We start from the raw sequence: 14,861 nt of genomic DNA on the forward strand, positions 1-14,861 counted from the left end.
CTTTCTGTCTCTTTGATGAGTTTTTTTTTTTTTTTTTTTTTGATGAGTTAATTTTTTGTAGTGATAGGTCTTGACTCACTTCTCATTTTTCTTGTGTATGTCCTGTAGATGTTTTCTTTGTGGGTACCTTGGGGAATCCGTATAACATCCTAATGTTATAATAATCTATTTTAAACTGCTACCAACTTAAATTAGTCAAAAATTCTATTCCTTTAAAGCTCTACCCCGTTTATGTTACTGATATCATGAATTACATTTTATATACTGTGTACTCAGTAATATAGTTTTTTTTTTTTTTTTTTTTTTTTTTTTGCGGTACGCGGGGTGGCCTCTCCCCTTGTGGAGCACAGGCTCCGGACGCGCAGGCTCAGCGGCTGTGGCTCACGGGCCCAGCCGCTCCACGGCATGTGGGAACCTTCCCAGACCGGGGCACGAACCCGTGTCCCCTGCATCGGCAGGTGGACTCTCAACCACTGCGCCACCAGGGAAGCCCAGTAATATAGATTTTAATTAATCATGAATTACATTTTATATACTTTGTACTCAGTAATATAGATTTTAATTATTTTTATGCTTTTGTTTTTTAAATCCTACAAAGGCATAAAAGTGGAGTTATGAACCAAAATTACAATATACGGGTTTTTATATTTGGCTGTGTGTTTGCTTTTACTGGAGAACTTTATATTTTTCAATATATATATTTGACTGACTTTTGATCATCCTTTCATCAAATCCCTTTAACATTGACCATAGGGCAGGCCTAGTGGTAATGAACTTTGTCAGCTTTTATTTATTTAGAAATGTCTTAAATCCCCCATCATTTTCAAAGGACAGTTTTTGCCAGAATTACTTGTTGACAGGTTTTTTTTTTCTTTCTGGACTTTAAATCTGTTGTCCTGACCTGATACATAAACTATGCTAGCTTCCGGTCTGATCTGTGAGTCGGGTGAGAGAGAAGCCCGTCTCTTGGGAGCCCTTAGACCAGCCAGAAGGTCACAGACAAGTCCATTCTTTCCCTCTGTCCCAAGGGAGGCCCAGGGGCTGGACGGCTGCCTCCTGTCTCTGCGGGGCTGTGCCGGGGGAGGGGCAAGGGTGACAGCGACCTTTCCTCCCATCGTGGGTGAGGCTTTTCCTTGGCTGCTGCAGGGCCTGGCCTGGCTTCTAACCCTCCTACGGAGCTGCTGTGCTCAGTCTTTGTGGTTCATCCTGTGTTTCCTCCAAGGAGCGTGGGCTGGGCTTCCCTGTCCGCCCTCTGGCTGATGTCACTCCCCAGCAGCTTCCTTTTAAATGTATGTTTTGTTTGCTTGGCATGTGTCGTCCAGGACCTGCTTCAGGGGAGGGTCTTGGCAGGTGAACTGTCTGGACTCCCAAGTGTGACGGGTCCTTTATCCTCACAGCTGACCCCATCCTGGCCGGATAGCGAGGCAGTGTTCACAGGTATGTTCCCTCGACTGAGACAGGCTTGCAGTGTCCTCTGTACCCAGTGTTGCTAATGGTGGCCTTGTGTCTCTTTGAGTTTCATTTCTTGTAGGTAGTCTGTTGATTTTATCTTCCTATCTGAACTTTTTTTTGGCAGGGGTCTGCGTGTCGTGCGGCTTGCGGGATCTTAGTTCCCCAACCAGGTATCAAACCCGTGCCCCCTGCAGTGCACATGCAGAGTCCTAACCACTGGACGGCCAGGGAAGTCCCCCTATCTGAACTTCTTTTGCAGTTTTTTTTATCACCCATGTTCTGAAATTTCACCGCGGTATTTCTGGCATGGACCAAACGTTTTTCCTTACCTTATATACATGTTAGATTTTTCAATCTAAAGACGTATGTCTGTCTTCAGCTCTATGAAAATCCTATTTTTTGTGATTTCTTATATTCTGATATGCATTCACATTCCCACCCTCTCTCCAACTTTAACGTATCCATGTGCAGCTTCTGGATCTGCCTTCTTTCCATCTCTGTCTGGTTGTGCTTCATTCTGGGAAAACACCTGTGCTTGATTTTTCATTTCACTCGTTTCCTCTTAATCTTGCTCTCACGCTCTGTGCTCCTGGGGTCATTGTGAGGAGTCCTGCTTGTCTCCGTGTTTTACTTTCCATTCAGAGACCGAGTCTGTGCTTTCTAGAACCCCAGACCGTCTCTCCCTGTGCGAAGGCACCAGACTCTGCCACCCCTGGTCTAGCTGTCTTAACCCTAGAGTCTTACTCGGGTTCTGTTTTGATTGTTCCCTTAGGCTTTTGCCTCCACTGTGGAGTCTGCTGAGTCTGGCATGACTGTGGCCTTCAGGGTTTCTTGGTCACTCGAGCATCCTCTGTTTGGGTTTCCTCTTAGTCTGTGGATCTCCTTCTGTAGAGCAGGTGACCCCCTGATGGCTGGGGGGTGTCACAGTTTGTTCCCTGGAGGTGCAAGCCGCTCACTGGTCTCACTGGTCTGTGTCCCTCTTACTTACCCTGGAGGTACAAGCCGCTCACTGGTCTCACTGGTCTGTGTCCCTCTTACTATGGCCACTCTGGACACTTCCCTGCTTGTGACCCCAGCACACACCCTCGCTGCTTCTGCTCAGCCAAGCATCTCATTGTCGGCACAAGCCGGTCAGGCGAGAGGAGAGGCGCCTCTTGTTGAAGCCAAGTCGCCACCTGTCCGAGGTGCCCGTTGTCCCCGGGGCCTCCTGTCCTGGGCGGGAAACGTGTCCTGCCGTCATTTCTGGGCGTGGGTCCTCTGTCCACCTAACTCCCCTGCTCTCTATGCCCAAGGATTTCCTCTGAATTTGTGTCATACTGTAGAAGCCTCTTCTTGTTTCCATTGTGTGCCTGAAGGCTGTCTGCTCACTGCCATGATGAGCCCTGTGATGCTGAACTGGAGTCAGAGATATCTTTGTAAACTCACGTTTGTTTAGGATGTACAGAGGGAGACGAAACTAAATTTGCGTGTGCGCACAGCGGGGTTAGGGTGCATATACGTACGTTTCCTGGCTCCATCCGTAAGAGGACCTAGAGGTGCTGACACTGCAGCAGCACCAGGTGGAACTTGCAGGAGAAACAGGATGTGTGCATAGCTGCAGATATCTCCCCCAGGAACTGTGAATCGCTCTGGTAGTTGCAGAAAGTGTCCCCGAAGCTTCGATCTGCTTCCACGGAGGAGCAGCCGCTTAATCCCCTCCCCTGGAGCGTGGGGCCGACCTGATGAGGGGCTTCTAGCTGATAGCGTGCGGGCAAGGGAAAACAGCGAGTCTGCAGGGCAGAATCCCGGCAGACGCACCTCAGCCGAGCTCAGGGCGCCTGTGGTCAGCCGTGTGGTGTCACGCGCCTCGGATTCCGCACGCAGAGAAGGCACCTCCCCTCAGCAGCCTCTTGCCTCCGAACCCGCACCCTCAGTTTAGTCGTGCGGAGGCACCAGACAAGCCCACGTTGAGGGACCTTCTGCAGAATGCCTGAGCAGCGCTCCTTGAGGTGTCAAGGTGAGAAAGACGGGGGGGAGGTGAGAACCCATCACTGCTTGGAGGAGACCAAGGAAGGAGCCAGTGGGGGATCCGGACTTACTTCCTGGAACAGAGAAAGGACAGTGGTGGGAAAGCCGGGATGTGCAAATACATCCTGTCACCTAGTTGGTGGTGTTGAGCCAGTGTTAACGTCTTAGTTTGATGACTGTCCTGTGGTTCTATAAGGCAGTGGTCCCCAACCTTTTTGGCACTAGGGACCGGTTTCGCGGAAGACGATTTTTCCACGGCCGGTAGTGGGGAGGGATGGCTCAGGTGGTAGTGTGAGCGACGGGGAGCGGCAGATGAAGCTTTGCTCGGTGGCCCGCCGCTCACCTCGTGCTGTGCGGCCCAGGGGCTGGGGACCCCTGCTATAAGGTGTTACGGTCAGTAGAAACTGGGTGACAGGTATATGGGAAACTCTCTGTGCTGACTTTGGAACTCTTGCAAAGAAAAGTCTACATTTATTTAGAAATAAAAAGTTAGAAGGTTGTCTTTTCCTACCCTCCAGTTTGAGGAAGGAGGACGACAGCAAGGGTCAGTCCTCTTTGTTAATCCAGTAAGTATTTTTTGTTGTGAACGGGCCAGATGACCTGGTGAAGCTCTACCTCGCTGGGCAAGTCAGGACCTGGCAGCAAACAGGAGGTGCAGGGACCGGAGCTGAACAGAAAAAAGGGGGGGGGGGGCCACCGGCAAGCTTGTGGTGGCAAGGCTCCCCAGGCTGGGTAGCGGCAGGAAGTCATCCTCACCTGAGGGACGGGAGGAGGGGTGGTTCCCACACCTGGGCCTGTCGCTGAAGGAGAGGCCGAGTGGCCGAGCTGCAGCCAGAACCGCAGAGCAGGGAGGTGTGTTGATGCAGCTGTAAGGGCTCGTGAGATTAAGAGAGGCTGAAGATGTTTGAGTGTATGTGATCCAAATGCACGTTTAGGGAGGGCCTGCGGGCTGCTTCTGCTGAGATGAATCTGAGTTGGTCTAGACACGCTCCAGCTTCCCACTCCTTTGCCTTGGAGTCTTAAAAGGCCCCAGCCTGTGCCAGGACTGGCCTTGTGCCTCTAGCTCCTAGCCTGACCTCTCCAGGACCGTCGTTCTAGGGGAAAGAAATGTGTCTGTATCTTGATGGAGACCTGACCCCCCATGCCTGAGGGCCCCTGCCCGAGGTTCACCCTCCTGGCCGGCCCTGTTCCTTCCCTCCTTCACGGCTCCGTCCCCCACGGCCCTGGATAATGGACCCTCTGAGGGTCTTCATCTGCACACCAGTTCCCGCCACCATCCTGGCCGATTTCAGCCTCCACGGGGATAACTCATCCGAAACCCACGCTCCCCAGTGTCTGGACGGGAATCCAGCGCCCGTCAGCCCCGCTGCCATCCCCTGGCCTAATTCCCTGACACCCGCAGCTGCTCCCACCCCGGCTCTCCCCACCTTCGTGCCTGTGGGATCTCCAGGCACCCTCTCCTCCGCTCCCTCTCCTGCTCAGCCTGGACTTGGTCTCAGGCCTCTGGTGCCAGGAGGCACCTCCATGCCGCTTCGTGGGTTGTACGGGTTCTAGACTTGTGCACGTGTTTTACACACTTCCCAGCCAGTGGAAATGAGGCTTCTTGAGGAAGGACTCCCTTTCTGATTCGTACTGGGGGTCGTGGGACAGCACCAGCCCTCTGACTACCTTGATATGTTGCAGTTGGTTGACTCACAGGAACCAACACACGGGCACCGGCATCTCTGGGCCGCAGGGGGCCCGGGGGGGGCGGGGGGCGGGCAGAGCGGGTGTGGCCTCGGTGGGTCCCTCACGGCTGTGCTCCATCTGCGCCCTGGTTCCCGGGAGGACACCCGAGGCAGGTGTCAGGCCACCTGGATGAAGCCAGAGCCGACTGGGGCTCCACAGTGGTGACCTGATGTGTCCCAGGCGCCCAAAGACGAGAAGCCTCCCCTTACTTGTACAAAGAAAAGTAATTCTGGGGGCTTCCCGGGCCGTGCAGTGGTCGGGACTCCACGTTTCCACTGCAGGGAGCCTGGGTTCGATCCCTGGTCAGGAAACAAAGGTCCTGCAAGTCGCACGGCGCAGCCAAAAAAAAAAAGTAAAAAAGAGAATTATGTGTTTTCCTCAGAGTTCAGTAACGTAGTGAACTCAGTGCAATAGGAGCCAAGAAAATACATTTGCCTTGAAACGTCTTATCTGCATCCTGAATTCTGCTGGCAAAGGCTGTGACGTTAGGAGCAGCTACCCCTTCTAAAGGAGGAGCTGCAATTCCGATCTCGCCTTTTTATCCCAAGAGAAGAGGGACTTACACACGTTTCTTAAGCAGAGGACACTTTGCCAAGGTGGGCGAGTGGCTGCTGGTCACGTGAGCTGCGACTCGTGGGCGGGGAGGAGGGATGGCAGGGTAGGGGGAGCCCGGCACCCCTCATGGACCGGCTGGATGGTCAACGGCTGAGGTTCTCGGTGACACGCGTACCCGCGTGTGCACGTGTATGTGTGATCGCACACCTGTGAGGGGAAGAGCTGGGCCTGTGTCCCCACCTCTCCAGCCCCGAGTCACCGTTTTGAAAGCTGGCAGGACAGTTGGCTCTGGCAGCAGTGAGGGGGCATTTGCTGGCCTGTCCTGAGACCCTCTCCAAGAAGGGTGGACCTGGCTTCGGCGCTGCCGTCCGACTCACCCTTTGCCCTTCTTTCCATCCTAGGCCAACACTGGGCAGATCGATGGTCCCCGGGAGCAGCACAGAGTCATCAGCAGTAACCTCGCCCTCATCCAGGTGACCCTCGCCTTTGTCCCTTAAATGCTTCATGAGTATCGCAAACTTGTGTCTCCTCCTAACTGTGGGGTCGCGGGGCGGCGGCGGGGAGGTCTCACGGGGAGCCAGGAAGCCCGAGGCAGCAGTGGGCTGAGCCTGGATCTGGACGGAAGCGTTTGTATCCAGAGCCTCCTGGGCTCCTCTGGCCGGGGCAGGATGTGGCCACACCGAGAACTGGGCCCAGGTCACACTGGTGTGCAGGCGAGACCGTCACTGACCAGCAGGCTGCCCTGAGCAGGACACACAGACTCAGGAGGGGCCTTGACTTCTCACCTGGGCTCCGGAGCCCATTTGCACCTCTCCGCTGGGCATCTCCAGAGCAGTGTCCCCAGATCCGGCCCCGTCGCCTGCCCTCCTCACACCCCTCTTTGAAGTCCCCAGCTCCGTCTGGTTTGGGCTGGAAGCTCGCTCTGGGGTGGCCCAGCTCAGGGGCCTCATCTGTAAGATGGGCTGCTGTGTGGCTCGTCGGGTGGGATTCGCGTGCCCAGTGAGCGACACTCCTGTCTGACCCGGCTAGAAACCCAACAGCCCTCAGCCTGCCTGTGTCCCTCACCCTTATGTCCGGCCACTCTGAGGACCCTCCCCTGGGCCGCCTGGAACCCAGCCCTGCTGCCCTGGCCTCCCCATCCAGGCACCTGGGCTACAGTGCGCTTCGCACGGCCCCTGCCTGGCCTTTTCTAACCCTCGAGCTCATGGGGCCTCCTCCCCCTGGAGCTCCTTTGCCGGCCCCCTCGTCTAGGGGTGGGCCCGGCTCCCTCCCCTCCTGGGATGTCCTTTCCCTTCCCCATCACCCGGTGGGGACTCTCCTCAGACCCGGCTGCAGCCTGGCACTGGCTGCCTCTCCAGGCCTTGCGGGTGCTGTCAGGCCGTCCTGGACGCAGTTTTGTGTTTAGACGTCTGCCTCGCCCACCGAGGTGCTTCACAGGGTCCGGGACTACAGCCTGTGGCTGAAGCCCCGGGAGGTTAAAGCTCTCGTGAGGCCCCGGCAGAGGGACCTTGGCAACAGTCGCTGGCTTTGCGTTTCTTTTCCTACCGGATCCTCCTCGACCAGCGTTGATTAGGTCCTGCCGTGGGCAGGCCCTGGCCTGGCACGTGGCCCTGTCACAGCGTGGATGCAGTTGGTCTCCTCCATGTTTTAAAAAGCTTAACATCAAAGCATAAAGGGTGCAGTAAGTTCCGTACTTAAACTTTTTAAATAACTTCAGTATATTCTATCACGACAGTGTACCCAAGAGTGATACGTGAGCCAGGACCTCACGGATAAGAGGGAAGGGCAGCCGGGGGCTGGCTCTGCGGAGCCTGTGCAGACCTCGCGAGCTCAGCCCGTCCGCTCACAGACCCGCCGCGCTGCGGGGCCCCTGCAGTCACAGGCTGCTACTCGATAAGTTGTGCGCAGTGAGAGTGTTTTCCTTTTGCGCAGGTTTCTTAGAGAACTTCCTACAAGTTCACAAGGTATGAACAGTTTAAGGCTCCAGATGCTTTCCGAAAGGATTACAAAGTATCTGATTTCTTGGTGCAATACCAGCACTAGTATTAATAATTGAAATGGGGCTTCCCTGGGGGCAAGAATGGTTAAAGAATCTGCCTGCCAGTGCAGGGGACACGGGTTCGAGACCTGGTCCGGGAAGATCCCACGTGCCGCGGAGCAGCTAAGCCCGTGTGCCACAACTACTGAGCCTGTGCTCTAGCACGCAGCAACGAAGACCCAACTCAGCCAAAAATAAAAAAATAAATAAATTTATTAAAAAAAAAAAACAAAACTTCAATTATTAGTTCCTCATAAGCTCACCAGCATGGGAAGGACTCTTCTAAACCCTTTCTGTGTTTGCAGACACATGGATGTGCCCACAGACACAGACCACACGAGTTCCCATGTTTCTATGCATAAAACATACTATACTGTACGCGTAACTTCGTAAATAGCACTTTTCTCTTAATAGTGACTTAACGAACAGACGTCACTCTGTACAGAGCAGCTCCAATCACCATCGTGATTATGTGCTTCTTTGTCCGCATGTGCACGTTTCCCTGGGAAAATGCTAGATCGTCAGGTATTTGGATAACTTAGACAAATTTCCTCCCAGAATTCCTGCATCAGTTTTACCACCATCAGTGTGTAAGACAACCACCGTCCCGCCTGTTTGTCCGTGTGTACTTTGTACTGTCGACCTTTGAGTTTTAACCTTACTTCATCCGACAGGTAAGAAGTAAACCCCATCCATCCATTTACCCGATGAGCAGAGCCCCCAGTGCCAAGAAAATCAAACGGCACTTACTTTTTAATAGAGGAGGACCAGCCCTGGCTACAAATAACCCTAATCCTAACCTTCCAATGGGGATTTTATTTAAAATTTTCCTGATTACTAGGGATTTGATCATCTTTTGTGTGTTTCTTACCCGTTTGCATTTCCTTTCTGTGGATTACCTGTCATATCCCTTATGCATTGTTCTATCACGTTATCTTTTTATTATCATGATGGTTATTGTTGATTTGGTGAAGTGGACTCATTATTCTGGATACTAATCTTTTATTAGTTATGTAAGACGGAAATATTTTCTCCAGGTCTATCCCTGCCTTTGTTTTGTGGTGTCTTTTATCACACAGAAGCCATACTTGGACTTTGTAAATCTTACCTGTATTTTTCTTTATAGATTTTATATGCTTCATCTTTAGTAGGAGGCCTTCCCTAATCCAAAATCTGAAACACATTATTCAATACTTTAATCCGTTTCACACTTTATGTTTTTATGTTTAGGTATATGTGTGTGAACGGTGTAAAGTCAGAATCTATTTTATTTTTCCAAGCAAATATCCAGTTTCTCTTACCTTATGTATTCCATCCTGATTTGAAATGCCACCTTTATCATAGTAAACTTTCGTATATTCATGATTATATTTTCATACATTAAATTTAAAATTTTCACATATTCACGGTTCAATTCCTGGACCCCGTTCTGTCCTGCTGACCTATTTGTCTATTTCTCTACCAAGCCACCCAGTTTTAATACTATAGCTTTAAAATACATATTCATAATGGAAATGCCAAAATTCCCATTTTCTCTCTCAAAGTTGTTAATGGCTGTTCTTGCACATCTGCTCATTTTTGTGAAAGTTAAATTTAAAATGAGTTGTCAGGTACCATGAAAAGTCTTGGGACCCTGAGTGGAATTCCGTGTGTGAGCTGGGGCGTGTTCTCGTCTGCGGAGGCTGACTGGCCTCGCGTGTGTGCTGGGGCCTCAGCTCCGACAGCTCTGGTGTCTCCCGGGGGTCCTGGGCGTTTCCGGGGGGCGGGGGCACTGTGTGCTGCTGGAGATCACAACACTTTTGTCCAGACCAGTTAGAGGGGCTGTGAGGAAACACGGGGGGCCCTTGACCGAGGACCCTACACAAGATGACGGGGAAGGATGGGGCGGGGCAGCGGTTTCCGCAGGGATCGGGCTGAAGGGGGTGTCGGCTCTGTTGCGCTCGGGCGAGGTCAGCAGACCTGACTCACGTCTGGTTCCTGCCCACAGGTGCAGGCCGCTGTCGTGGGGCTCCTGGCTGCCGTGGCGGCCCTGCTCCTGGGCGCGGCGTCGGGGCAGGAGCTGGACGCGGCGGAGGCGGAGGTGCTGTGCGCCAGCAGCGTCATAACCGCCTTCCTGGCGGCCTGCACCCTGGGTAAGCAGCTCTCGGGGTCCTGCGCGGGTCGGGGCGCTGCTGGGTCTTCACACCCACCTTGACCTGGAGGGCGGCGAGGGGGTCCCTGCCCTCTGCTGGGGCGGAGACCCGTCTGTCTGCGACTGGCCACCGGGAGGGCCTGGGCGGGGTCTGGGGCAAGGCAGGTCCTGCGCCCCCTCTCCCGCCAGAGGCCACCACGCTTCTCGCTCCTTTTGGAGCACTTACGAATATCTGAAGCTCTCTTGTCCCTTACTTTATGTCTCAGCTCCCTGCACGACGGCAGCTCCTCTGAGAGGGGCCTGCGTGGCCTCTCCTACCATCTGCTGTCCCCACCCTGCTCCTGCCACGCTTCCTCAGGCCCGGGGGGAGCTCACGTGCATCAACAGGGAGCCCAGTGGCTGCCCATCTGTTCACCACTCAGCACTCCCTGAAACTCCTATGTGCCAGCTTCTGTCCCAGAGCCCGGGACACGCTGGGGGCCCAAGGCTGCGGGGCTCATCCTAGTTCACGGTGATCCCTCGGTGCGCGAGCACACGCATGACTCGGGCCTCGCAGCCTCCCGACTCGCTCGCAGTCACGCTGTGTTTGCTTCACACGCTTGTTCACTTGTGTACTGTCCGTTCCTCCACCAACAAGCAAGTAGTGTGGGTGCAGAGCCCGTGGTTCTTTCCACACTTAACCCAGGCGCCAGCCAGCTCCCAGGTTTTCTGAATGGACAGTGGTCACACTGGTTCTCTCTGAGCCGTGTCTGTGTGTATTGTGCAAAGCACACGCAGGTCCAGGAAGAGGGGTAGCCTTGTAAAGTCGACTGTTCACTCGCCTGACCCCCAGCAGGATGCAGCTGGTTATTCGGTGGCTGTGGTTCCTACCAGACAGCTGCATCCCCGTGCAGGAACCCAGGTTGGGGCAGGGCCAGGGCGCGGAAGCCCAGGAGCAAATTCACAGACCTGCTGCATGCCTGCACGTCTGGGCCAAGGAAGGGCTGAACCTTTTGAGAGAACAGAGCCTAGGAGACACCAAGTCTCCAGAAGGCGGGGCCGTCCCCGTGGGCCATCCTAGCTCCTGTTTTACAGATGAGAAGACTGAGGCCTCAGATGGGGTGCACCTCAGTGGCAAGGACGTAGCCGGGATTGTCCCAAGATGAGGGGGACTCAGGAGGCGTGGCTGGTGGGTCACAGCATGACCTTGGCCTGTCTGACCCATAAAGCCGGGCGGTGGTGCCGGTGGTTTGTAATAAGTGATATCAAACTGGTGGTGTCCTCTACGCGTCCCTGTGGGATTGTCACCAGACCACCGGCTCAGCCAGGCAGTGTCAACTCACAAATGACACTGCGAAAGAATAAAGTTGCTGGGATCTGGTCACAAGATAGCACAGACTGTGGCCAGCAGCATTGGATGGTACCAACGTGATAACTGTGATTACTTTTAGAGTTAAAGAAGGCTGAGTCCAGTGTTAAAACAGCAGTGGCCAAGATGCGAAGCGTCTTCTTAAAGGCCACACAAGATGCTGTTGGATTTTGTCCCAGGCAGTGTGGCACGGGGGGTGGAAGCACGTCACAGTGGCCTCAGAACCGAGTCAGAACAGAAGCAGGTCCTGGGAGGCGTAGTGGCCACGAGGAAGGGCCTCTCAGGTCCAGCAGGGACGTCGCCCTGCACTCACGGCCACGTGCTGGGCCCTGGCAGCCCCTCAGGCCCCCAGTGCTGTGCTGCCTTCTGTGTGCCTCCCCTTCACTCCCTCCCTCCCTCCCTCCCTCCAGGGACCACCTGCACTGCTGCCCCACACTGTCCCAGACCCCACCCTGCCGTCTTCCCCGAAGGCTCTGCCTCTTGAAAACCACTCACGGGCCAGTTGCCCCTGCCCCAGCCGGGGCTCCTGCCGCTCAGAGCAGTTTGGGGTCCATCTTCCTGCCAGGAGGGCTGTGAGTGTCACACCTGTAGGTCCCAAGGTTGGGAGCCCAGGCACCACCTGCCTGTGTCTCCCCGACGGTTCAGGGAGTCATCAGGGTGCTTGGGCTGCTCCACGGCGTCAAGCCCGTGAGACACAGGGCAGAGTCCAAGCCTCGCGCCCCGGTGCGGGGAGGGACCCCGAGAGCGGGCGGCTCCGTGGGTGCAGCGAGCTTCTGGGTGGCCCTGCCACCCGCTCACCGGCCACTTGTCCCCTCCCCCCGCAGGGATGTTGATGGTCTGCGTAGTGATCGGCGCTCGAAAGCTCGGGGTCAACCCGGACAACATTGCGACGCCCATCGCGGCCAGCCTGGGAGACCTCATCACCTTGTCCCTCCTGGCTTTCGTCAGCAGCTTCTTCCACAAACACAGAGGTAGGGCCCGAGGCTGGGGTCTGTCCTTTCATAGGCGAGGCCTGGGGTCACTGGGCAGATGGGGGTCACCCCCCAGGTGCCACCGGCTTTTCCAGTGCACCACGGGGACAGGCGTCTCCGGGCAGCAGATGTACAGGTTGTCAGTGCCCACCTCTGACAGAGGCCGGTCTGGGTGCTTCAGCACCTCGTCGCAGGGGGCACAGTTCACGCCGGACACACACCAGCTGCCCGAGAGGTGACTCCAGGCAGGAGTGTCACAGCCAAGGAGGCAGAAGCCAGGCTCCTCGGAAGGTGGCCTGTGACGTGATCAGCCGCCGAGGGGGCGTTTGCACACATTCTGGGAAGAAGACCTTGTGGCCACCACCCCCCCTTTGTCACCCAGGTCCGCCTGGGGACACAGCTTGGCTCACACCCTGGATGCTGTGTACACACGGCAGCGCCTTGCCGGCGGCTCCCTCACTGCGTTTGCACAGCTGAGCACCCGCTCCGAGTGTCCCGTCTGTGGCCTCCCACCTGGTGTGGCCACCCCAGGATGGCTGCACGCCTGTCTGGAGCTAGCAGATGTCAGTTCCGAGTGCAGTCACGGCTTCCGTGGGTGGAGTGGACAGCAACGAAGCTTAAACGTGGGGCATGGTGGGCCCGTGGACCCAGGGGTTTAAGGAATTGCCGGTTTTTACATGTGGGCAACAGAAGTGGCCCAGGAAACGCTCCCAGTGAGGGTGGCGTGGCTCCGCAAGCCCCAGCCATCCAGGAAAGGCCTGCAGCAACAGGAAGGGATGGTTTGGGAAGATGCTGGAAGTTCACGAAGTGGAGGTGAAGATCTAACAGTAAGACGCCCTGATTTTATTCTTCAAACAAACACTCTGAATTTCAAAGATTTGTGCATGGACTAGTTATGGAGTCTGCACCCAGCCCCATGCCTCCACACACACCCTGGATGTCAAGTCCCGTTGGGTCACCCATCCCTGCAGTGAGACACTGGGTTATCTTGGGGGTCCCGGCTGGGCAGCAGTCAGGTGGGTCCTCGCTGACGAGGGCGAGCCTGCGGCCGCTGCGCCTATGCTATCACCAGGGAGACGGCCACCGCGGCTGGGAGGCTACGGCCCTGAGCGGTGACACTCCCGGCTGCCGCGTCCAGGCCAGCGGATACCTGCCGGGGCCCTGGGCCCACCTCTTGCCCAGGACGCTCCGGGCACAAGGATGGCCACAGCTGTTTCCTGGGGAAAAGGGTAGGGGCCCCAGGCCAGGCCCGCGTGCTGGGTGGGGGCCTCTGCTCTGGGCGTGGCCGGGGTTGGCGGGCGCTTCTCCACAAGGCTGGTGAGTCACCGTGTGTGCGGGTAAGAGGCGGGTGGGTGAGCGGCCACACATGCCCCGTGCGTTGGGCTCCAGCAGGGGCCCAGGTTCCCGAGGCTGATCCAGGCCGAGGTCCGTCCTCGTGGCTCCTGCCGCCTGGAGCAGGTGACACAGGGACACGAGTCCCTGTGAGAACGTGGGTGCCGAGGGGTCCCCCCCTGGAGTGGCCTCAGCAAGAGCAGAGCCAGCATTGCTGCCCACGAGCGTGTGCTGCTCGGCTACCTCCTCCCAGGCCGTCCGAGCGGGTCGGTGAGGGGAGCGTTGGGTACACGAAGTGCCTAGCACGGCACCGGCCACGGTCACGACCCCGTAAACGGAGCCACGAATAGCGAGGCCGGGCTGCGAGCAGGCCGAGGAGGGCACGTGTCGGGAGAGCCGCAGGGGCGTCAGCAAAGCAAAGGCAGGTGCGGCGGGGATTGAGGTGGACAGGAGCCCCTCAGCCGCATGACAGGAGGTGCAGGGGACGGTTCATCCAGACTGGTGGGGACAGGAGCTGCTCCTCGGGCCTCTGGGGCCCTGAGTCCCCACGCACCTGTCACCTCCGCCATCCAGGCCACAGCCTGGGCCCCACCCTGAGCTCCAGCCCCACGGCCCACGCGCCCCTCTCTCTTCTCCCCAGGCAGTCGGTATCTGACGCCGCTGGTCTGCGTCGGCTTCACAGCCCTGACCCCCCTGTGCATCCTCATCGCCAAGCAGAACCCGCCCGTCGTGAAGATCCTGAAGTTCGGGTGGTTCCCCATCGTCCTGGCGATGCTCGTCAGCAGGTGCGCGGGTGGCGACGCCTTGGGATCCGGGTGGGGTGAGCCGTGGCCTCGGGCGCCTCCACCACGCTCTTTGCTCATTTCCCCCAAGAACCCCGGGCCTGGTGTATAGTGAGGGGCAGCCCTGTTCACAGGAGACAAGCACCAGCCACGGCCCCGCTTCCCTGCTGCGCTGGCCTGGCCCCGCTGAGCTGGCCTCACGGCCACAGCTCTGTGAAGGCTATTCCTGCAGCCCAGCCACTGGTGAGACCTACAGGGCTGAAGGATCAGTGCTCCGGGGCCCTGGGCCCTCCAGCCCCATCCTTGGGGGCCCTTTCTGCTTGTGGACCCTGACCGGGGGCACCCCAGCCCTTTCCGATGTGCTCTCCTGACTGACTCGGGGAGTGGAGGCTGTGGCCGAGGTGTCTTTGCTTCCAGAAGCTCCTGGACTCCAGGCCTTCGCTAAACCCCAGGGCTGGTGGGCCAGGTGCTGAGCAGCTTCAGGGAGCGGGGGTGGGAGACGTTACATGGGCCCCAC

The 14,861-nt window shown here is 56.5% G+C and overlaps 1 protein-coding gene across 1 annotated transcript in view; it reads left to right on the forward strand.

Moving 5' to 3' along the window:
- Positions 1-14,861, forward strand: part of SLC41A3 (solute carrier family 41 member 3) — a 56,366-nt gene that overhangs the window by 36,353 nt on the left and 5,152 nt on the right. Inside the window, exons 3-6 of the mRNA XM_007465260.1 lie at positions 6,144-6,215; positions 9,768-9,912; positions 12,084-12,230; positions 14,203-14,347. Of these exons, the coding sequence (XP_007465322.1) occupies positions 6,144-6,215; positions 9,768-9,912; positions 12,084-12,230; positions 14,203-14,347 (509 nt within the window). The remainder of the gene's footprint in view (positions 1-6,143; positions 6,216-9,767; positions 9,913-12,083; positions 12,231-14,202; positions 14,348-14,861) is intronic.

The sequence above is a fragment of the Lipotes vexillifer genome, unplaced genomic scaffold (assembly GCF_000442215.2).
Source record: "Lipotes vexillifer unplaced genomic scaffold, Lipotes_vexillifer_v1.1 scaffold1115, whole genome shotgun sequence".
NCBI classification, from domain to species: domain Eukaryota; kingdom Metazoa; phylum Chordata; class Mammalia; order Artiodactyla; family Lipotidae; genus Lipotes; species Lipotes vexillifer.